The sequence below is a fragment of the Anomaloglossus baeobatrachus genome, chromosome 8 (genome assembly GCF_048569485.1).
Source record: "Anomaloglossus baeobatrachus isolate aAnoBae1 chromosome 8, aAnoBae1.hap1, whole genome shotgun sequence".
NCBI lineage: Eukaryota > Metazoa > Chordata > Amphibia > Anura > Aromobatidae > Anomaloglossus > Anomaloglossus baeobatrachus.
The window spans coordinates 200,634,772-200,658,863 of record NC_134360.1 but is presented as its reverse complement, the minus strand read 5'-3'; the positions used below and the strand labels follow the sequence as shown (position 1 = coordinate 200,658,863).

Genomic DNA, 24,092 nt, shown 5'->3' with positions numbered 1-24,092 from the left:
TCAGTTGTGTTGTGCAGAAGTCTGGTGGATACACAGCTGATAGACCTACTGAATAGACTGTTAGAATTTGTATTATGGCAAGAAAAAAGCAGCTAAGTAAAGAAAAATTAGTGGCCATCATTACTTTAAGAAATGAAGGTCAGTCAGTCCGAAAAATTGGGAAAACTTTGAAAGTGTCCCCAAGTACAGTGGCAAAAACCATCAAACTCTACAAAGAAACTGGCTCACATGAGGACCGCCCCAGGAAAGGAAGACCGAGAGTCCCCTCTGCTGCGGAGGATACGTTTTTCCGAGTCACCAGCCTCAAAAATCGCAGGTTAACCGCAGCTCAGATTAGAGACCAGGTCAATGCCACACAGAGTTCTAGCAGCAGACACATCTCTAGAACAACTGTTAAGAGGAGATTTTGTGCAGCAGGCCTTCATGGTAAAATAGCTGCTAGGAAACCACTGCTAAGGACAGGCAACAAGCAGAAGAGATTTGTTTGGGCTAAAGAACACAAGGAGTGGGCATTAAACCAGTGGAAATCTGTGCTTTGGTCTGATGAATCCAAATTTGAGATCTTTGGATCCAACCACTGTGTCTTTGTGTGATGCAGAAAAGGTGAACGGATAGACTCTACATGCCTGGTTCCCACCGTGAAGCATGGAGGAGGAGGTGTGATGGTGTGGGGATTTATTCAAAATTGAAGGCATACTGAACCAGCATGGCTACCACAGCATCTTGCAGCGGCATGCTATTCCATTCGGTTTGCGTTTAGTTGGACCATCATTTATTTTTCAACAGGACAATGCACATCTCACACATCAAGCACATCTCCAGGCTGTGTAAGGGCTATTTGACCAAGAAGGAGAGTGATGGGGTGCTAACCCAGATGACCTGGCCTCCACAGTCACCAAACCAGAACCAAATCGAGATGGTTTGGGGTGAGCTGGACCGCAGAGTGAAGGCAAAATGGCCAACAAGTGCTAAGCATCTCTGGGAACATCTTCAAGACTGTTGGAAGACCATTTCCGATGACTACCTCTTGAAGCTCATCAAGAGAATGGCAAGAGTGTGCAAAGAACCTAGAATATAAGACATATTTTCAGTTGTTTCACACTTTTTTGTTACGTATTTCATTCCACATGTGTTAATTCATAGTTTTGATGCCTTCAATGTGAATCTACAATTTTCAGAGTCACGAAAATAAAGAAAACTATTTGAATGAAAAGATGTGCCCAAATATTTGGTCTGTACTGTATATAATTTTTTTTTTTTTACTGTTGCATTCAGTTGATATATGCATTCTATTGTGCTGCATTTGTGAATACTTAGGAGTGCCAATGTGATTTCCCTTTATTATTTTTTGTACACTTTTAATACATGCTTTTAATTTGCCAATTCAATAGTTTTAATGTTTAATTTGTTAATTACAAAACTGCCTTTTTGGGGTATGATATCTTTTGATCAGATTTTAATGGGATTTTCTTTATGGCTTATTTCAGGCATTTTAAGAGTTATTACTGTAAAAAAACACAAATGGAAATGATGTTTACGAGTACCAACCTCATGGTTGTGTTATATTTTTCATGCACAATAAATTTATTGACCTTCTTCCTCCCTCTGTCAATGTGATGGCATGTGGTAAATGAAAAGAAATGGTAGGAATTATCTTTAGTGATATAGTCCAAGGTCTTCTATTCATATCATCTGTGTGCATTTAGCTTACTCAGTTTCCACATTACTGTAAAGGTCCAGTCACACTAAGCAACTTACCAGCGATCCCAACAACGATAGGGATCGCTGGTAAGTTGCTAGGAGGTTGCTGGTGAGCTGTCACACTGCTACGCTCCAGCGATCCCACCAGCAACCTGACCTGGCAGGGATCGCTGGAGTGTTGCTACACGGGTTGCTGGTGAGCTCACCAGCAACCAGTGTCCAGCCATACGTGCAGAGAGCAGGGAGCAGCGCACACTGAGCGCTGGCTCCCTGCTCTCCTAGTTACAGCACACATCGGGTTAATTACCTGATGTGTGCTGCAGCTAATGTGCACAGAGCAGGGAGCAGCGCACACTGCTTAGTGCTGGCTCCTTGCTCTCCTAGCTACAGCACACATCGGGTTAATTAACCCAATGTGTCCTGCAGCTACATGTGCACAGAGCAGGAGACGGCAGCACAGGCAGTGAGAGCGGCTGAGTCTGGTATCAAAGGTAAATATCGGGTAACCAAGGACAGGGCTTCTTGGTTACCCGATGTTTACATTGGTTACCAGCCTCTGCAGAAGCCGGCTCCTGCTGCCTGCACATTTAGTTGTTGCTGTCTCGCTGTCACACACAGCGATCTGTGCTTCACAGCAGGACAGCAACAACTAAAAAATGGCCCAGGACATTCAGCAACAACCAACGACCTCACAGCAGGGGCCAGGTTGTTGCTGGATGTCACACACAGCAACATCGCTAGCAACGTCACAAAAGTTGTTCGTTAGCAGCGATGTTGCTAGCGATGTTGCTTAGTGTGACGGGGTCTTAAAGCTCTTGGTTACATAATTTATTGAGAATTTTAGGGCATTTTTGGGACCTATTCTAAACCACTATTTTTTTTAAAATTTGCTAAATAAGTTCAAGATTATTTATTATATTGTGAGAACAGAATAATATAAATGTCAATATACAGTCCCTGACAGAAGTTCTGTCATTTATCCATGTTATGTGAATAAAAGCTTATAACCTGACTTTAAATTCATCCATTGGTTTCATAAATTACTCTTTTGAAAGGTGAAACCCTCCCAAATTTGTTTTAAGTTATGAAAATAAAGTTGCCGCCAAGCTGAAATATTGATCATTTAATGAACACAGAAAGGTCAGATTTTAGCAAGACAAAAGTTTTGTCGCCTTGTAATATAATGCACCCAATCCTAGTTTACATCCTCACATGTGCTCACTAAATGATCGGTTAATTAGTGGGTGTGTATAAAAAAAAACCAGCACTCCAGACCTTCACTTGAACTGCAAATTGACCTCTGACAACATGCAAAAAATCCACCCTGCGACCAAAGCCTTGATTATCAAGAGACTGAACACCAGATCCACTGCAGAGGTGGCTGGCACCTTTAATGTGTCTCACCGTCAAGTACAAAGAATTAGAAAAAGATTTGAAGAGACTGGAGATGTTTTTGACAAGCCCAGGTCTGGCAGCCCCCACAAGACAACTGCTCAGGAGGAACGTTTGTTGGTTAGAAAATCCAAAGCTAGCCCCTCTTCCACTGCTGCAGAGCTCCAAAAGGTCTGGACACCTCAGGTCCCATTGTCAACTAGAACAGTTTGTAGGATTCTGTCTCGAAATGGCCTCCATGGTCAAATTAGTGCCCAGAAGCCAGCACTAAACAAAAGGCAATTAAAAAACAGTGTGGCATTTGCCAAGTCCCACAGCCTGCTAAACAGATGGATGCTGGAAAAGTAGCACAAGGTGGATTTCTCTGATGAATCTTCAGTTTAATTACACCACAGCCACCGCAAATACTGCAGGAGACCTACAGGAGCCCGTATGGATCCAGAAAATAGTTAAGTTTGGTGGTTGAAATATTATGGTCTGGGGTTACATTCAGTATGGGGGTGTGCAAAACATTTGCAAGGTGGAAGGCAATATCAATAGCCTAAAATATCAAGAAGTATAAGCTACCTATTACATTCCCAATCATAAAAGGGGTCAAATTCTGCAGGAGGATGGTGCTCCATCTCATATATCCATCTCTACAACAAAGTTCCTCCTGGCAAAGAAGATCAAGGTGCTCAAGGACTGGCCAGCCCAGTCACCAGACATGAACATCATTGAGCATGTTTGGGGTAGGATGAAAGAAGCTTGGAAGACAAAACCACAGAATCTAGATGAACTCTGGGAGGCATGTAAGACTGCATTCTTTGCTATTCTTGATGACTTCATCAATAAATTGTATGAATCATTGTTGAACCGCATGGATGCAGTCCTTCAAGGTCATGGAAGTCACCAAAATATTAAATATGGCTGTAATAGCCCCACAACTTCATTCACCAATGTTATGGAACATATCTTTGTATTAGAAGTTAATTGTTTGTTTGATTTTCACATTACTTTCTGTGGGTGACAAAACTTTTGTCTTGCCAAAATCTGACCTCTCTGTGTTTATTAAATGATCAATATTTCAGCTTTGCAGCAACTTTATTTTCATAGCCTAAACCAAATTTGGGAGGGTTTCAGCTTTCAAAAGAGTAATTTATGAAACTAATGGATGAATTTAAAGTCAGGTTATACGCTTTTATTTACATAACATGGATAAGCGACAGAACTTCTGTCAGGGACTGTACAGTATTTTCACATTGGACGCTTAAGTATATATTTGGGTTTTCCTGATGTCTGGACACTCCACCCATACAGTAGCGTGCTGTAGATTGAAGGAGGAAAGGTAAGAAGAAAATAGGATTTTCTTCTATATATTAATTAGTATATTTTATAAAATACTTATGCAACTTTTGTAATACCTATCTAGTAGAGTTGGTGTGAATCGGTTCATAGTACCCAGTCCATGGGCCATGTCATTAATTTGTGGCAGCTGGAATCTGAGAATCTTGTTTTGATTAACTTGCCTGGTTCAATGTCACATGTGTGTCCTGCTACAACAATGGCTTCTTGCTAGGCCAGCTAATCAAAACAAGAGACGTGGATGTCATCAGGTAAGAGTAAAGGTCCAGTCACACTAAGCAACTTACCAGCGATCCCAACAACGATAGGGATCGCTGGTAAGTTGCTAGGAGGTTGCTGGTGAGCTGTCACACTGCGACGCTCCAGCGATCCCACCAGCAACCTGACCTGGCAGGGATCGCTGGAGCGTGGCTACACGAGTTGCTGGTGAGCTCACCAGCAACCAGTGACCAGCCCCCAGTCTCCTAGTTACAGCACACATCAGGTTAATTAACCCCATGTGTGCTGCAGCTAAATGTGCACAGAGCAGGGAGCAGCGCACACTGCTTAGTGCTGGCTCCTTGCTCTCCTAGTTACAGCACACATCGGGTTAATTGCCTGATGTGTACTGCAGCTATCTGTGCACAGAGCAGGAGCCGGCAGCACAGGAAGTGAGAGCAGGAGACTGGTATCAAAGGTAAATATCGGGTAACCAAGGACAGGGCTTCTTGGTTACCCGATGTTTACATTAGTTACCAGCCTCAGCAGAAGCTGGCTCCCTGCTCACTGCACATTAGTTGTTGCTGTCTCGCTGTCACACACAGCGATCTGCGCTTCACAGCAGGACAGCAACAACTAAAAAATGGCCCAGGACATTCAGCAACAACCAACGACCTCACAGCAGGGGCCAGGTTGTTGCTGGATGTCACACACAGCAACATCGCTAGCAACGTCACAAAAGTTGTTCGTTACCAGCGATGTTGCTAGCGATGTTGCTTAGTGTGACGGGGCCTTAAGGCCCCTTTCCACATCAGATTTTTGCTATCAGTCACAATCCGTTTTCTCGACGGATCCATCTCAGATTGTGGCTAAACTGATGGGACGGATCTGATTTTTCAATGGATCCGACTAGCTGGAGGCTAAATAATAATTTGGAGCATGCTCAGTTAAAAAAAAAAACAGAAGCGGTCACCAGATTCCGTCAATTGACAGATTACGACGGATCCTACACCCTTAGGGCGGCTTTGCACGTTGCGACATCACACGTGCGATGTCGGTGGGGTCAAATCGAAAGTGATGCACATCCGGCGTCACTTTCGACATCGTACTGTGTAAAAGCTAGATGATACGATGAACGAGCGCAAAAACGTCGTTATCGTATCATCGTTGCATTCACCGACATTTCCATAATGCTGGTGCCGTGACAGGTACGATATTGTTCCTCGTTCCTGCGGCAGCACACATCGCTGTGTGTAAAGCCGCAGGAGCGAGGACCATCACCTTACCTGCCGCCGGCGGCTATACGGAAGGAAGGAGGGAGGTGGGTCGGATGTTTACATCCTGCTCATCTCCGCCCCTCCGCCGCTATTGGCCGCCTGCTGTGTGACGTCAGGAAGGAGGCGGGTCGCCGGCCAGAGCGACGGTCGCAGGACAGGTAAGTGCATGTGAAGCTGGCGTAGCGATAATTTTCACTACGCCAGCTATCACAATATATCGTACCTGCGATGGGGGCGGGGACTATCGCGTGCGACATCACAGCATCGGCTTGCGATGTTGCAACGTGCAAAGCCCGCCTTAGGCTTCCAATCTACCAAACGACGGACGACGATGTATCCGTCACTGTCCGTTTTTTCGACGTACACAAAAAACTTTACTGTGGACTTTGTCTACGTCCGACGGACAAACATTTTTTGACAGATCCTTCTAACGACGTATGAAATGTGAGGCCATCCATCGAAATCCATCGCTAATACAAGTCAATGAGAAAAAAATGGATCCAGTGGCATCAATCATCAGATCCATTTTTTTCAAAATTTGAAGGATTGTGACTGATGGCAGAAAACTGATGTGTGAAAGGGGCCTAAGTTCTCCAATCCAGTGACCACAGATAACTGATATCGACGATGAATCAGGCCTGACATATCGATGCACAGAAACACTACTATTTAGTCTATTCTTCAACTAATCGCCTTTGTGGTTGGGATCCAGGTAAACTACAGGTAATAATTTCCTGTCTATTACTTGTATGGGAAATAGATTAATCACACTATAAAATATAAAGTGTCAGGTTTAAAGGGTAATTCAGTCATTAACATTTATCAATTTTTAAAAGATTGCTAGATTTTTGTAAGTCCTATCACTGAGATAATCAATATTCTCTGTAATTGGGGGCAACACATTTTTCCTGCCCACCAGCATCTTTGTAGTGTATGGAGGGCAGCAAAGCATGAACGCAATGAAGCAGGAGGTGTAGAAACGGCTGAGCATGTGCAAACATTATAATATCTTTAAGGCTGTGGCACATTGATTTACAGTTACCCCATTTCACTTTGAGAATCACAGTGTTGGTAGCAACAAGTAGCCTGATATTGACATGTGTAAGTGGCAGTAAATGGCCTGACACTGACATATATAACAAGGAGTAAGTAGCCCGAGACTGTCATGTATCAGTAGCAGTAAATAACCCAACACTGATATGTAGTAGAAGCAGTAAGTAGCCTAACACTGACATGTATCAGTAGCAGTAAGTAGCCCAACACTGACATTTATCAGTGTAATGCAGGCATCCCTGCACTGTTCTGCCTCTCCTCTTCAGTAGGGATGCTGACATACTCATTTCCATGGATGGACAGCTTCCTTGTGTCCCTAACGGCCGTCCATGTGCTCCCCTGCTGCTTTCTGCTCCTGGGGCCCATGCGTACCACAGTGTTTCCCCGGGAGTGCGCTTAGGATGCGAGCATGCTTTTCTCTCTTAAATGGTCAACACACCAACTCCCAGAAGTGTCTCTCAGTCTATGGCTTAGAGGTACTAGGTACTTAAGGTATTGTCCCCTTGGGGGAGGTGCCTGAGCAATGGGTTTAGGTAGTATATCAGCATGCTTGCTAGTTTTCAGTTGCTGTGTATCCTGTGGTCACTACCTGTGTCTTCAATCACCTACCTGTGTCCTAGTACCTGCTGTACCTACTGTACATGTCTACATCAGCCATCCTTTTCTGCACTTGTCCTTTGCTGTGTCCCCAATCTTGGGGGTCAGCTGTCACAACCCCAGACCCTGGGATTAGTACCTGACATCTACTGGCAGCCAAGTCCAACCTCACCATCAGAGGCTCTGGTAAATACCCAGTAGGTGCTTAGTTAAGCCCCTCCGACATCAGGGTAAGCCCAGAACCTCCTGTGGTCAAGTTGGTCCACCCCCAACTCGCATCTGTGAGTATAGCAATCAGTATCAGTAAGTAGCCCAACACTGACTTGTATCAGTAGGAGTAAGTGGCCAGAAACTGACATGTAACAGTAGGAGTAAGTAGAGCCTGTCACCGACATGTATCAGTAGCAGTAAGTAGCTTGATACTGGCATAAATTAGTAATGGTAAGTAGCCCAAAACTGGCATAAATCAGTAGCAGTAAGTAGCCTGACACTGACATGTATCAGTAGGCGTAAATAGCCTGACACTGACATGTATCAGTAGGCGTAAGTAGCCCAATACTGACATGTATCAGTAGACGTAAGTAGCCCAATACTGGCATGTATCAGTAGACGTAAGTAGCCCAATACTGGCATGTATCAGTAGGCGTAAGTAGCCCAATACTGGCATGTATCAGTAGGCGTAAGTAGCCCAATACTGGCATGTATCAGTAGGCGTAAGTAGCCCAATAATGGCATGTATCAGTAGGCATAAGTAGCCTAATACTGGCATGTATCAGTAGGCGTAAGTAGCCCAATACTGGCATGTATCAGTAGACGTAAGTAAGTGATTACTGGCATGTTTCAGTAGGCGTAAGTAGCCCTATACTGGCATGTATCAGTAGGTGTAAGTAGCCCAATACTGGCATGTATGAGAACAAGCTTGAACATTTCCTTATGTACAATAAAAAAAAATCTTAAGGGGGCCGGGACTTAATTTTCTTAATTTATTTAAAAAGATCTCCTATGTTCATAACAATAAAAATCTATGATCTTAATTCAGTAGCTTTAATTGAAGTGTTTCAGCTAGTTTCCCTCTGTATCCCCATCCTTCTGCTCTTTGTAGTTCATTATGCGTAATGCTTGATGTATAACACTGCATACTGTACAACTGCTTCCTCCAATATGTATGTCTGGATCTGCATTAACACAGCGTTATACCTGCTATCTAATAAAATCTAAGCATACCTTTTGTTCTGAGATTGGATGTTTTATTTCAGAAATATGTGCAAGTAAGGTTCCAGCAATGCACTGCTATTTGATTGACAGATGTAACAGGAAGGGAATACGTGGTTGGGGTCTTGCTATCTATTCTCGCCCCTGTCTGTCTGTCTGTGGTGGAATTATCATTTATGACGGCGACAGGGAGAGGAAGGCCAGGCAGGCAGATAGGGGCGGGAATAGATAGCAAAACCCGGCCCACATATTCCCTTCCTGTTGCACCTGTCAATCAAATAGCAGTGCATTGCTGGAACTTTACTTGCACATATTTCTGAAATAAAACATTCAATATTTGAACAAAAGCTATGCTTACATTCAGCATCCAAGCACCAGTAAAGCACTGGCTTTACTTTATATATGAAAATACTGCTGGTTGGTACCCTTTAACTTGCCTAATTCATGAGAGAGTTGGTCCATCCACAGTATTTCCCTGGTTTTCTATAATTTTTTTCCTGTTTACAGAAGTTTCTATAACAAAGGGTTATAAAAGGGCCCTGATACAAAAAAAGACCTGTGCATTAAAATTGCGTCGAGTTTCAGGAGCTTAAATTATATTGGCTACATTTATTAATGTGATTGATGAATTCTGTATTACTAATATGATTTTGAATACAAAAGAATTGAATCTTTCCATTTTGATGTTCTGAGTTTTTTCCTTTTCTTATAGTCATTTTTTTGTATTATTTCAGAAAAATTGGCTAGAAATTACAGCAACTAGAACTTTGTACCTGGATGGAAAAAAAAAATACTTTCTAGTCTAAGATGCAGAGTGTAATACATAGAAAAACTGTATGAAAGAAGTAGGTCACGAATTGACTCTTTCCTAGTGACCTTACTCCAGTATTACACTGCTGGGCTCTACTGTTAAGTAAAGGGCAACATCAGATCCTTCACACTCAATATGTTCCATCTGTCACAGTTATTAGTAACGCAATGATCAAAATTGTGCTCAGAGTATTGTGTCCTACTGTGAACATGCCATCTGAGCTCCTAACATGGACCCCTGAGGCTTTAACAGCCTTTAAGGAGAGTTTATAACATAAAGGGCACCACCTACCAGACACTCCACCATATGTGGTCCTGCTCCCTCTTCCAACTGCGGGCCAAGGTGTCCCGTCTGCTTTCAGTCCCATCAGTCCTGAGACTGTGTTGGTTGCAGTAACACCATCTGCATCACCTGCGAAACAGCATTTTTAACCCATTAATATCTTATAATAGAAAGTTATATTTTGCTCTATCAGAAAGGTTTGTCAATGGATCACATTAACAAAACGACAATGCCTGAGTTGTTTTATTGAGAGTCAAAACAATACAAATGTAAAGTTTTATTATTCTACTTAATGCACAATTTGCACAAAAATGATAATAATAATAATATAATCATTACTAATAATTCTATTTGCATATATAGTACAATATCTTCTTATTTGGCTGTTTTTGCTCATAGTGTCGAAAAGTTGTCATTTTAGAGAAATAACCCACAACTTTAAAGGCCCCATTACACGCAGCGACATCCCTAACGAGATATCGCTGGGGTCACGGAATTCGTGATGCATATCCGGAGTCGTTAGCGACGTCGTTGCGAGTAACACTTAAAAGCGACCGCTAACGATCCGAAATACTCACAAAATCGTTGCTTGGTGACACGTCGTTCGTTTCCAAATAATCGTTGCTTGTTTGGTACGCAGGTTGTTCATCGTTCCTGAGGCAGCACACATTGCTACGTGTTACACCCTGGGAACGACGAACAACAGCGTACCTGTGACCTCCGGCAACGAGGTGGGAGTGACGTTAATGCAGCTGCTCTCCGCCCCTCCGCTTCCATTGGTGGCCCGCTGTGTGATGTCGCTGTGACGCCGCATGAACCACCCCCTTAAAAAAGAGTTTGTTCGGCAGCCACAGCGATGTCATTAGGAAGGTAAGTTGGTGTGACGCGTACCGGCGATATTGTTCACCACGGGCAGTGATTTGCCCATGATGCACAAACGACGGGGGCGGGTGTTATCGCTAGCAACATTGCTAGCGATGTCGCTGCGTGTAAAGCAGCCTTAACATTGGCGGCCTATCCTTAGGATTGACAATTAATGTCTGTTCAGCTGGGGTCCGATACCCAGCATCAACTGTTCTTGGTGCTGGCGGCGGCAACAGGTAGCCATCAATGCTAAGTTCCAGAGCTGTCCCATCTTCTGATAGCAGCCTTGGCGGATGTGCAGTACCTGGCCGAGGCTGTTGTCAGAAGACTGGGCAGCTCTGGAACTGAGTATTTCCTTCTGCCTGATGCCAGTGGTAGCACCGTAAACAGCTAATCGGTGGGAATGCCAGGTGTAGGACCCTTCAGGTCACAAGGATATGACATCAGCACATGTCCTTTTAGTCACAAATTAAAACAATTGCGCGTCACCCAGGGAAGGGGGTACTCGGTCCGGGGCGGTTGCAAATGGGAATGTCACTTTGGTGGCCAATGCCCGGTCCCATGCCCTGGGGCTTCTCTTGTAAAAGGGGAATTATTTTAAGTAGGGAGGAAAGTTAGTGTACTTGACGCCACCTGCGGGTTTCGGTTAAGCGTGTAGAACCACAGCGGCTGAATGTGGGTACTCCAAGGGCTGGTGGTGGTTGCAGCAATGATGTTGGGCCCTCCGCAGGTAGAGCCGTGCCTGGGAGTTGTGAAGGGCAATAAAGGAGACCACACAAGGTTGTAATGAACAGTCTCTACTTACTCCGACCCGTGGATAACTGGTTCAGGTCCCATGGAGTAACAGTGCCAATGTAGTGACCCAAGTTGCTCTGTCCCCGACACTCTCTGTTGATTGGGTCCCCGTAGCATAGAGCGTTTGAGGCCTGACTGTCACTTTTGGGGTATCAGTCTCCTTCTCTGTACGGCGGGCAGTGCGGACTGTTGATCCCCCGGATTATTTGGTTCGGTAAAGTCCATGAAGGTGTCCTCGCTGTGCAAGTGATTATCAAGCCTAGTAGAACTGGTGCCTGATCTAGGGCCCTGTGCGTGCTCCAGTCCCAGCGATACTTGTCCATACCCGCCCTGGCGACCTGTCTCCTGTGCCCCCGGACCACCATTGCACAGGCCCAGCTTGAGCACGTCCATAAACCTCTCTGTGTGCCGCTGTTCTCTCTGTCCCCTCCCACCAGGATGGCTAATCCCAGGACTCGTTCCTAACTCTAGGCAACCATCCAGTTACTTGATTAACCCTTTAGCCCTGGTGTGGAATGGAGAAATAGGATTTTGGTTGTGCTTTGGTGGTATCTGTACTGGTACTCCAGGTCCCAGGGGGTAGATTCTGCATCCCCAAGAGGATGCAGTTCCTTGTAGTGCCCTGAGTGGCTCAGGGGCGCTACAATTGTATAACAGAATTAGCATAAATAACAGGGGAGGGGATAACTATGAATACCCCCCAGATATCTGATCCTTAGCTACTGTCACTCAAGAAGCTGCTGATTTTACAAACTTTACTTGCTTGTGTTTTAAAACCTAAACATCCGAGCTGACCACTAATGGTATGTATAGAATCAGCCTGATAGCGCCAGTATAGCACTGGATTTAAGTTATACAGTGGAACCTTGGTTTAAGAGTAACTTGGTTTGAGAGCGTTTTGCAAGACAAGCAAAGCTTTCTAAAAATTTGTAACTTTGTTTAAGAGCAATACTTTGCTATAAGAGCAAATACTCACACTGCACACGTCTGGTTCTGTCCTTTCACTGCGTTCTGACCCGCTATGGAGTAACTTTCTGTTCATATGTACTGTATACTATATACCGTTGTACAGTATAGTATATACTATACAGCAGGTCTAGCAATTTGCATCTGTGGATACAGTATTGTACTTATTGATAGCCAGTACAGCACATTGCTTGTACTGTACCTCCTGCACACCAACAATTGTAAGCTAAAGTGCAGTTTAATTTGTTTTATATGCTTTTACTGTACTGTACAATATTTTGTATGCGTACCTTTAATAATTTTATATGAATACAGTACATTATTTTGTATTACTCTAATAAATTTGTATTAATACAGTAAATATTTTTGGGCTTTGGAACGAATTGTCTGTGTTTCAATTATTTCCTATGGGAAAATTTGCTTTGATATAAGAGTAACTTGGTTTAAGAGCGCACTCCCGGAACCAATTATGTTCGTAATCCAAGGTTCCACTGTATAGGAAAATCCTGGTGATAGGTGCACTTTAATTGTCTGATTTATTGTTATTACTATTTTATAATCTATGATTCTTAGAGAAAAAAAATCAGTAGTTTAAAAAAACCCTACACGATATTTCCTTAATAATATCTTAATAATTCTAATGAAATATGTTTATATTACTTATATTTGCATTACTGTTATTGAATCATATCCTGTGGGCTCAAATTTCCATAGCAGACAGTATTAACATAAATTCCTATTATCACTTCATCAGACTGCCTTTGGAAATTATATTTCATATATCCACTAGGCAGTGTCAGAATTTTTTTGTATTATTTTTTTACCTTCATGCGCAGCCATTGCAATCTGCACAACATCTGTGACGTTCGGGGTCAGCTTGGCAAAGAATGGAATTTTGACAGCTTGTCTTACCCAGCGGCAGATGTTGCGCACCAGTTCTGGATCCTGTTCAAATAGGTCAGATATGGAAAAGAAAAATTAGTAATTTGTCTAATCTAATGAAAACATGGAGCAATGAAGGAAAAAAGAAAATCATCAACAGAGCTATTCTTGTAAACCAGTTAAATCAATAATTTAACTGCACCCATTGAAACAAACAGCGCAGATGCATTGTATGCTTGTAATGTAATATAGTTCTTAAGAAATATCTAAATGAATACAAATGTAATTAACACAGGAGGAATAAATCAGGCAACACTGAGCAGCAAAAGGCAAGATTTACTGGAAATTATTTAATAAATTCATTGCAGATGTTAATAAAATGCCATATACTGAGTTTTAATCTTACGTAGTAGGTCTGGAAAAATGTAAAAAAAAAATAAAATAGGAAATAACTTTTTGTTAGTATATTATCATTGATAAATTAGTTATGTATCTACTATGTATTTATAAAATAAGAGTATGATTGATAGACGACCTGAACTTACTAAAAACAATCCCTGAACTTACCTGATTCTTCCCCATTTTACCGTTTCTCTCTGTGTCGCTCTGTTAGGCCCCCTTCACACGTCTGTGAAAAACACGCACGTGTGTTACGGGCCGTTTTTCGGGTCCGTGTCCCGTTTTTGTGTCCGTTTTTATGGTCCGTGTGGCATCTGTGTGAATTGCGTATGCTAGCCGTGTTTGTGTGTAGAACGTCCGTGTGTGCGTGTGGAATGAACGTGTATGTGTACGTGGAATGAACGTGTGGAATGTCAGTGTGTGTGATGCACAATGTCGTTTATAAATGTCGGCTGACAGCCGACAGAGTTGCGCGATGAGAAAGAACTCGGGTGAACTTCACCCGACTTCATCCTCATACCGCGGCTCTGTCTGTGTCGAGTACTGATTAGCGGTCACCTGTGAAGGATTCACCGGTGACCGCTAATCCCCCGAGTGACTAAAGTTTCCCCCCTTCTCTCATACTCACCGATCCCCGATCCCAGCGCGGCTCTGCACGGCATTCACACTGCTGCGGCGGCTTTTACTATTTTGAAAAAGCCGGCCGCTCATTAAACAATCCCGTATTCCCTGCTTTCCCCGCCCACCGGCGCCTATGATTGGTTGCAGTGAGACACGCCCCCACGCTGAGTGACAGGTGTCTCACTGCACCCAATCACAGCAGCCGGTGGGCTTGTCTATACTGTGCAGTAAAATAAATAAATAAATAATTAAAAAAAACGGCGTGCGGTCCCCCCTAATTTTAATGCCAGCGAGATAAAGCCATACGGCTGAAGGCTGGTATTCTCAGGATGGGGAGCTCCACGTTATGGGGAGCCCCCTACCCTAACAATATCAGTCAGCAGCCGCCCAGAATTGCCGCATACATTAGATGTGACAGTTCTGGGACTGTACCCGGCTCTTCCCGATTTGCCCTGGTGCTTTGGCAAATCGGGGTAATAAGGAGTTAATGGCAGCCCATAGCTGCCACTAAATCCTAGATTAATCATGTCAGGCATCTCCCCAAGATTCCTTTCATGATTAATCTGTAAGTTACAGTAAATAAACACACACACACCAGAAAAAATCCTTTATTAGAAATAAAAAACACAAACATATACCCTGGTTCACCACTTTAATAAGCCCGAAAAAGCCCTCCATGTCCGGCGTAATCCAGGATAGTCCAGCGTTGCTTCCAGCTCCGCTGCATGGAGGTGACAGGAGCTGCAGAAGACACCGCCGCTCCTGTCAGCTCCACGCGGCAAATGAAGAGTGCCGCGCGATCAGCTGAGCTGTCACTGAGGTTTCCCGCTGTCAACGCTGGATCCAGTGACAGCGAGTAACCTCAGTGACAGCTCAGCTGATCGCGCGGCTGTCTTCAGTTGCTGCATGGAGGTGTCAGAAGCGGCGGTGTCTTCTGCTGCTCCTGTCACCTTCATGCAGCAGAACTGGAAGTGACGCTGGACCATCCTGGATGACGCCGGACATGGAGGGCTTTTTCGGGCTTATTAAATTGGTGAACCAGGGTATATGTTTGTGTTTTTTATTTCTAATAAAGGATTTTTCGGCTGTGTGTGTTTATTTACTGTAACTTACAGATTAATCATGAAAGGAATCTCGGGGAGACGCCTGACATGATTAATCTAGGATTTAGTGGCAGCTATGGGCTGCCATTAACTCCTTATTACCCCGATTTGCCAAAGCACCAGGGCAAATCGGGAACAGCCGGGTATAGTCCCAGAACTGTCGCATCTAATGTATGCGGCAATTCTGGGCAGCTGCTGACTGATATTGTTAGGGTGGGGGCTCCCCATAACGTGGAGCTCCCCATCCTGAGAATACCAGCCTTCATACTTATGGCTTTATCTGGCTGGCATTAAATTGGGGGGGACCGCACGCCGTTTTTTTTAATTATTTATTTATTTATTTTACTGCACAGTATAGACACGCCCACCGGCTGCTGTGATTGGGTGCAGTGAGACACCTGTCACTCAGCGTGGGGGCGTGTCTCACTTCAACCAATCATAGGCGCCGGTGGGCAGGGAAAGCAGGGAATATGAGATTGTTTAATGAGCGGCCGGATTTTCAAAATAGTAAAAGCCGCCGCAGCAGTGTGAATGCTGTGCAGCGCCGCGCCAGTGATCGGGGAACGGTAAGTATGAGAGAGGGGGGGAAACTGACCGACAGACTGTGAGAGAGGGACAGACAGACAGAGAGACCGACAGAGAGACCGACCGACGGACTCAGGGAGATTGACCGACATACACAGAAATAGAAAGAATGGCCGACATCACTAGAAATAAAAACACCAAACGGACACGGACTATAGGTAGATGCATACGTGTTTACTAGTGATGAGCGAGTACTAAAAAGCTCGGGTGCTCGAAGCTCGGGCCGAGCATCCCAAGATACTCGTGTACTCGGGCCGAGCAACGAGCCCAATGTTATCCTATGGGAGACCCGAGTATTTTTGTGAAAGCATGGAGAAACCCTAAAAATGTCACAAAAGTCTCAGAAGAGTGCTCAAATGACATGGCAACAGCATGGGGAAGACCCCTTGAAGCATTTATCACTGAAAAGTCACAGCTGTGAACAATTTTGTCCGCGTTTTACGCCATTTTTACGGACTCACCAGAAAACCTTCCAAAATGACCCCAAAATGATTTTTCATGGCGGAAATGTTAAGGGCACATACCCAATAGTGAGATAGAGCTGGTGTATGTTACTTTTTGAGATTAATACATGAAAGATTTTACGTGAAAACATTGTGTGGCACTCCGATGTCCCTGAGAAGAGACGTACATGAAGGCCTCTTGAGTCTAATGTGCCCATTTTGAGGAAGTGAGTCTTTGTAGTATTTTCCTTTGCCAGGGCAGTCCAAAATTGTGAGGTTCACCAATGCCCCTGCATACAGACATGCATGAGGGCCTGTAAACCTGAAGTGCCCATTGGAAGGAAGTGGGTCTATTGTAGTATAGCCCTTAGGCAGGGCAGCCAAAAATTGGGAGGCTCCACGTTGTCCCTGGGTAGAGACGTGCATGAGGGCCTTTAAACCTGAAGTGCCCATTGTAAGGAAGTGGGTCTATTTCAGTATAGCCCTTTGCCAGGGCAGCCAAAAATTGGGAGGCTCCACATTGTCCCTGGGTAGAGACGTGCATGAGGGCCTCAAAACATTAAGTGTCCATTTTAAGGAAGTGGGTGTATTATAGTATAGCCCTTAGGCAGGGCAGCCAAAAATTGGGAGGCTCCACGTTGTCCCTGGGTAGAGACGTGCATGAGGGCCTCAAAACATTAAGTGTCCATTTTAAGGAAGTGGGTGTATTATAGTATAGCCCTTAGGCAGGGCAGCCAAAAATTGGGAGGCTCCACGTTGTCCCTGGGTAGAGACGTGCATGAGGGCCTCAAAACATTAAGTGTCCATTTTAAGGAAGTGGGTGTATTATAGTATAGCCCTTAGGCAGGGCAGCCAAAAATTGGGAGGCTCCACGTTGTCCCTGGGTAGAGACGTGCATGAGGGCCTCAAAACATTAAGTGTCCATTTTAAGGAAGTGGGTGTATTATAGTATAGCCCTTAGGCAGGGCAGCCAAAAATTGGGAGGCTCCACGTTGTCCCTGGGTAGAGACGTGCATGAGGGCCTCAAAACATTGTTCCCATTGCAAAGGAGCGGGTCTCCTGTCGTTGTAATGTCCATTCTGCAAAGAATGGGCGAAAAAATTTACCACTGGGGGTATACCTGAAACAAAGGCCTAAGTATTGCAATTTGTAACGGTCATCATCATGGTGGCGCATGAGGAGAAGGAGGAGGAGTCCAGCGATTATCCAAAGTCCAGAAGTGTGTACCCATGGGTGAGTGGAGGTACATGGCAAACTTTAAATTCCGCTCTCATTTGCTGGTGGTGTGGTGAAGTCTGGCCCAATCCAACCCTTGTTCATCTTGATCAGAGTCAGCCTGTCAGCATTTTCAGTTGACAGGCGGGTGCGTTTATCTGTAATGATTCCACCTGCGGCACTAAAAACACGCTCTGACAAAACGCTAGCAGCAGGGCAGGCCAGGACTTCCAAGGCGTAGAGAGCCAATTCATGCCACGTGTCCAGCTTGGATACCCAATAATTATAAGGCACAGAGGAATGTTGGAGTACTGTTGTTCGATCTGCAAGGTACTCCTTCAGCATCTGGGCAAACTTAGGATTTCTTGTGGCACTACCCCGCACCTCAGGGGCTGTGGTACGTGAGGGGCTGAGAAAACTGTCCCACATCTTAAAGACTGTTCCCCTACCTCTGGCGGATTGGACTTGTGCCTCTCTCGGCTGTACGCCTCGGTTGTCCACTGATTCATGACCTATGCCGCTAGCGTTTTGTGAGGGGAATGCTTTGCCTACTTCCGTGAGTATGGCCTTCCGAAACTGCTGCATTTTGGTTGACCTCTCCTCCACGGGAATAAGAGACAAAAAGTTCTCCTTGTATCGTGGGTCTAACAGTGTTACCAACCAGTAATGATTGTCGGCCAAGATGTTCTTAACGCGAGGGTCACGAGACAGGCAGCTTACCATAAAGTCAGCCATGTGCGCCAGACTCTTAACAGCCAGGACTTCAGTAGCCTGACCAACAAGATGACTGAACATGCTGTCCTCCTCCTCCTCCTCCTCCTCCTCCTCCTCATCTACCCTGTCCTCTGGCCAGCCACGCTGAACCGAGGATATGACTGGTGTGCATGTCATATCCTCAATTTGGCCGGAGAGTTGCTCCATGTCTTCATCCTCCTCCTCGTCATAGTCCTCCACTGCACGTTGTGATGAGACGAGGCTGGGCTGTGTGTTATCACCCACACCCACTACTGTTTCTTGCTGCAACTCATCGCGCTCCGCCTGCAATGCATCATGTTTGTTTTTCAGCAGAGACCGTTTTAGAAGGCAGAGTAGCGGTATGGTGACGCTAATAATGGCGTCATCACCACTCACCATCTTGGTGGAGTCCTCAAAGTTTTGGAGGATGGTACATAGGTCTGACATCCATCTCCACTCCTCAGGTGTTATGTGTGGAGTTTGACCCATTTCCCGACGGCTTAGGTGATGCAGGTACTCAACAACTGCCCTCTTCTGCTCACATATCCTGACCAACATGTGCAGAGTTGAATTCCAACGCGTGGGGACATCACACACCAGTCTGTGAGCCGGAAGATGCAAACGGCGCTGAAAGCCGGCAAGGCCGGCTGAAGCAGTAGGTGACTTTCGAAAATGTGCAGACAGGCGGCGAACTTTTACCAGTAGATCAGACAGCTCTGGGTATGACTTTATAAACCGCTGAACCACGAGGTTGAGCACATGGGCCACGCATGGAACATGTGTCAGCTGGCCTCGCCTCAAAGCCGCCACCAGGTTCCGGCCATTGTCACACACGACCTTTCCTGGCTTTAGGTTCAGAGGTGTGAGCCAGTGATCTGCCTGCTGTTTCAGAGCTGTCCACAGCTCTTCTGCATTGTGGGGTTTGTCACCTATGCAGATTAGCTTCAGCACAGCCTGTTGCCGCTTCGCCGAGGCAGTGCTGCAGTGCTTCCAGCTTGTGACTGGTGTGGAGGGCACAGTGGATGAGGATGCGCAGGAGGAGGAGGAGGCTGAAGAGCATGACATTCCGGAGCTGTAGAGTGTGGGTGAAACACTGACTGAGGTAGGGCCTGCAAACCTTGGTGTGGGAAGGACGTGTTCCGTCCCTCGCTCAGACTGGGTCCCAGCTTCCACAATATTAACCCAGTGTGCCGTCAACGAGATGTAGCGGCCTTGCCCACAAGCACTTGTCCACGTGTCTGTGGTTAGGTGGACCTTGGGTGAAACAGCGTTGTTCAGGGCACGTGTGATGTTTTGTGACACGTGGTTATGCAACGCGGGGACGGCACACCGGGAGAAATAGTGGCGGCTGGGGACCGAGTAACGTGGGACAGCTGCCGCCATCAGGTCACGGAATGCTTCAGTCTCCACCAGCCTAAAAGGCAACATTTCCAGCGCAAGCAGTCGCGAAATGTTAGCATTTAGAACTGTGGCATGTGGGGTGTTGGCAGTGTATTTGCGCCTGCGTTCAAAGGTTTGCTGAATGGATAACTGAACGCTGCGCTGGGACAAGGACGTGCTTGATGATGGTGTTCTTTCTGCGTAGGCAACTGCAGGTGCAGGAGTGGAGGAGGCTTGTTCGCAGGCAGCATGGACAGAGGATTGGCTCGCATGCACAACCAGCGAAGACGTAGCAGTGACATCAGCAAGCACTGCTCCTCGACTCTGTTGTACTTCCCACAAAGTCGGGTGCTTGGCTGACATGTGCCTGATCATGCTGGTGGTGGTCAGGCTGCTAGTTTTGGTACCCCTGCTGATGCTGGCACGGCAGGTGTTGCAAATGGCCTTTTTTTAATCATCTGGATCCAACTTAAAAAACTGCCAGACTCGGGAAGACCTAACATTTGTACAGGCACCTTGTGTCGTCGTGTTGTTCCGGGGAACGGTTGCCTGACTTCTGCCTGGGGCCACCACCCTGCTTCTTACTGCCTGTTGTGATGCTACGCCTCCCTCCCCCTGTGCACTGCTGTCCTCGCTCTGGATATCCTCCTGCCAGGTTGGGTCAGTTACTGGATCATCCACCACGTCGTCTTCCTCTTCCGCACCCTGCTCCTCCTCCTGACTTGCTGACAATTGTGTCTCATCATCGTCCACCACTTGTTGAGACACGTTGCCAACTTCGTGAGAACGTGGCTGCTCAAATATTTGGCCATCTGTACAGACGATCTCCTCATGACCCACTTCAATATGAGCTGGCGAGAGGCCAGAATGTGTGAATGGAAACGTGAACAGCTCTTCCGAGTGTCCAAGTGTGGGATCATTAATGTCCGAGGAGGACGTGTACTCAGCCTGGTGGTAGGAAGGAGGATCAGGTTCAGAAATGTGCGGTGCAGTATCACGGCTACTGACACTTGACCGTGTGGAAGACAGAGTGTTTGTGGTGGTGCCAATCTGACTGGAAGCATTATCTGCTATCCAACTAACAACCTGTTTACACTGGTCTTGTTCAAGAGCGGTGTACTGCTGCGGTCCCCAAGAATTTGGGACAGGACGTGCGAGCGACTAGATGTGGCCCTTTGTTGTGGCGAAATTAGAGCTTGCCCACGACCTCGGCCTCTGCCTGCACCACCATCACGTCCACTTCCTTGTTCCTTGCCAATGCCCTTGCGCATTTTGCAATGCTGTGCACTGCTGACGTGTATATTCACTACTTGTGCGTTATATCAAAGTGTGTGGAAATTGCACACAAGTGCACCTGTACGCTGCCACCAACAGGCACACACGTGCGGTTTTAAAAACCAAGCACGGACGCAATAATAACCTAACAGGTTTTTTTGGGGAGCGACAATTACAGACAAGTCAGACACTATCTGGACTGTTTTACACTGTGTACACCAGCCCCAGATATGATGAAGGCTGGTATACGGTCACCACTACCCTGCCTGCCTGCCTGCCTGTATACTGGTACAATAGTCCTGACAAGGACTCTTTTGGTCACTAGCCTGTATTCAGACCTGGCTATACCCTGCCTGTATATAGCAACAGTAGTCCTGAGAAGGACTCTGCTACTGTACTCCGACCTGGCTATACCCTGCCTGCCTGTATACAACTAGAATAGTCCTGAGAAGGACTTTTGGTCACACTGTTTGCAGCCCTGCAACTGAAAAAGCTATAAAGGGCCGCAAAGCTTTCCCTGAATCAGCGACACTCTCCCTACACTGACTGTCTGAATAGCTGTGAGCAGAGCACAGCGCGCTGGCCGATATAAAGGCTCGGTCACGCTGTGCAGGCCGGCCAATCACTGCAATTCCACAACTAACAGGGCTGTGGCATTGCAGTGGTCTGCCAGCCAATCCCTGCATGAGGGCTGGCTCTCAAAAGAGCGCCAACATGCAGAAATGAAGACCACGAGTACAGCACGAGTATCGCGAGATTACTCGGTCCCCGCCGAGCAGCCCGAGTACAGCGATACTCGTGCGAGTACCGAGTAGTGACAAGCATGCTCGCTCATCACTAGTGTTTACTAACGTGTGTGCACATACCCATAGACTTTCATTGTGTCCACGTTTGCGTGCTCCGTGCAGATAACGGACATGCATCCGTGCAAAACACAAACACATACGGATCACGGACACGCACACACGGACATAATGAAATAACGCACGTGTGACCACAATCATAGATTAACATTGGTGCATGTTTGTCCATGTCTCCGGTATATACGGAAACGGAACAAACACGCACGTGTTTCATGGACGTGTGAAGGGGGCCTTACAGAGATATTCACAATTGTTGCATTTGGAATATAGTATGTGAAATCTCTTTTTGCAGTCCAATTGGGCATTTCTTTCTAGTTTATTCTGCAAATGTTCAGGAGATTGCTAGATTAGCGGCTGATCTCTTATTGGCAATGGTATGTGAGGGATGAAAGCATACCCCCCCATAGGATACTTTAAAAGAATGCCCAATCGGTCTGCAAGAAGAGATTTCACATACTGCCATTCATATGTAAAAATTAAAGTCATTTTGCAGAGGAGTGAAGTAGAACAAAACAGAAAAGAGTGGCCGACTCAAGGGAGATCAGGTACTTTTACAAGATGTATATCTTTTTTAAAGCAGTATTTATAGGGTTGGACTAAGCAGTACAAAAATTGATGAGTCTTAAAGGAAATATGTCATGTTGAACATGCAATCTGATCTGTTGACATCAAGGTATAGAGAAGAAGATGAAGAAAATTATATATGGGTTTGTTGGAAAAGCCTCAGTGTAACTTGTATTGTATTCAGGTGAAAACATGGTGCTTGTAAGCATAGGAGTCCAGTAAGTGCATGCACAGTAATACAAGGAAGATGGACAATCTCTGTATAGGACCACCCAATGGACTCATATGCAAAACAATGCCAGATAAAATGAAAAATTTACATAAGTTCTTCCCAAATAGTTATACATTGATCTATTCAGAACTTTCTGCTTTATAACATCTTATCTTTAGATCAGATACCATTTTCCTGACGTGTTATACTCATGGATTATAACAAGTAAAGTTGCAGAGTGCTTGTAAAAACAAGCAACTTTGCTATTTAGTCCTTATTAAAAATCTTCTATGTTCTCAAGAATGGAAGGATTTGTAAGTCTATTGTGAACTGCTCGATGGAAAAGTTACTGAATAATTTTGTAGTCTATGTGCAGTGGCTGGTCTGTTAGGTAAAGTGCAGAACTGTAACGCCATTACTGGGGTTCCCATACCGGCACACTCACCCCTTTGGCAGCTCTGCAGTGTCTGCCCCATCCCCGGTTCCTGCTGCTGGCTCCCAGGGCCTTCACACACGGCACAAGCCTCTTGGGAGAACACTTAAGGTGCAACTGTGTGCACCTATTCTTAAAAGGCTAGTGTCTGTAACATGGAAGTGCTTCTCAGCCCATGGCTGAGAGGCACTATGTATTTAAGGCATCTTCCCCTTATAAGAGGTGCCTGGGCAACGTGGTCTATCCCTTGTAGACACATTGCTAGTTATCAGGTCCTTTGTGCAGCTGCTACTGTGTTGTTGTGTGCTGTATCACTAATACCCATCTGTCTTCAATGTGTTCAAGTAGTTAACATATCTTCTGCTGCACTATTCTATACCAGCTGCATCTGCCATACCCGCTGTTGCACCATTCTATACCAGCTGTATCTGCCGTACCTGCTGCACTATTCCGTACAAGATGTATCTGTCATACCCGCTGCTGCACCATACCAGCTGTATCTGCCCTATCTGCTGCTGCACTCATCCATACCAGCCATATCTGCCTCATCAGCTGTCCTGGCTGCATCCATCACATCAGAGACTATGAGTATCCATATTCCTGAGTGGCACCTAGTTGTTACCAGTAGTAAAATACACTCTCACCCTCAGAGGCTCTGGTGAATACCCAATGTGTGCCAAAGTCATGCCCTTCAGGCGTAAAATGTGCTGCGAATCAGTGGGTCTTCTCCCCATCCACACCTGCGAGCATTACAAGAACACTAAGGGGTACTTTGCACGTTGCAACATCGCTACCGAAATATCGTCGGGGTCATGGTTGTTGTGACGCACATCCGGCGCCGGTAACGACATCACAATGTGTAAATCCTAGGAGCTACGATGAACGAGCGTG

At 45.6% G+C, this 24,092-nt stretch overlaps 1 protein-coding gene across 2 annotated transcripts in view; it reads right to left on the bottom strand.

Annotated features, from left to right (window-relative positions):
* DPYD (dihydropyrimidine dehydrogenase) overlaps positions 1 to 24,092 on the bottom strand; it is a 1,712,944-nt gene that overhangs the window by 357,983 nt on the left and 1,330,869 nt on the right. For both annotated transcript variants that reach the window (XM_075321045.1, XM_075321044.1), the window contains exons 17-18: positions 13,317 to 13,437; positions 9,877 to 9,996 (exon numbers count right to left, since the gene is read on the bottom strand). In XM_075321045.1, the coding sequence (XP_075177160.1) occupies positions 9,877 to 9,996; positions 13,317 to 13,437 (241 nt within the window). The remainder of the gene's footprint in view (positions 1 to 9,876; positions 9,997 to 13,316; positions 13,438 to 24,092) is intronic.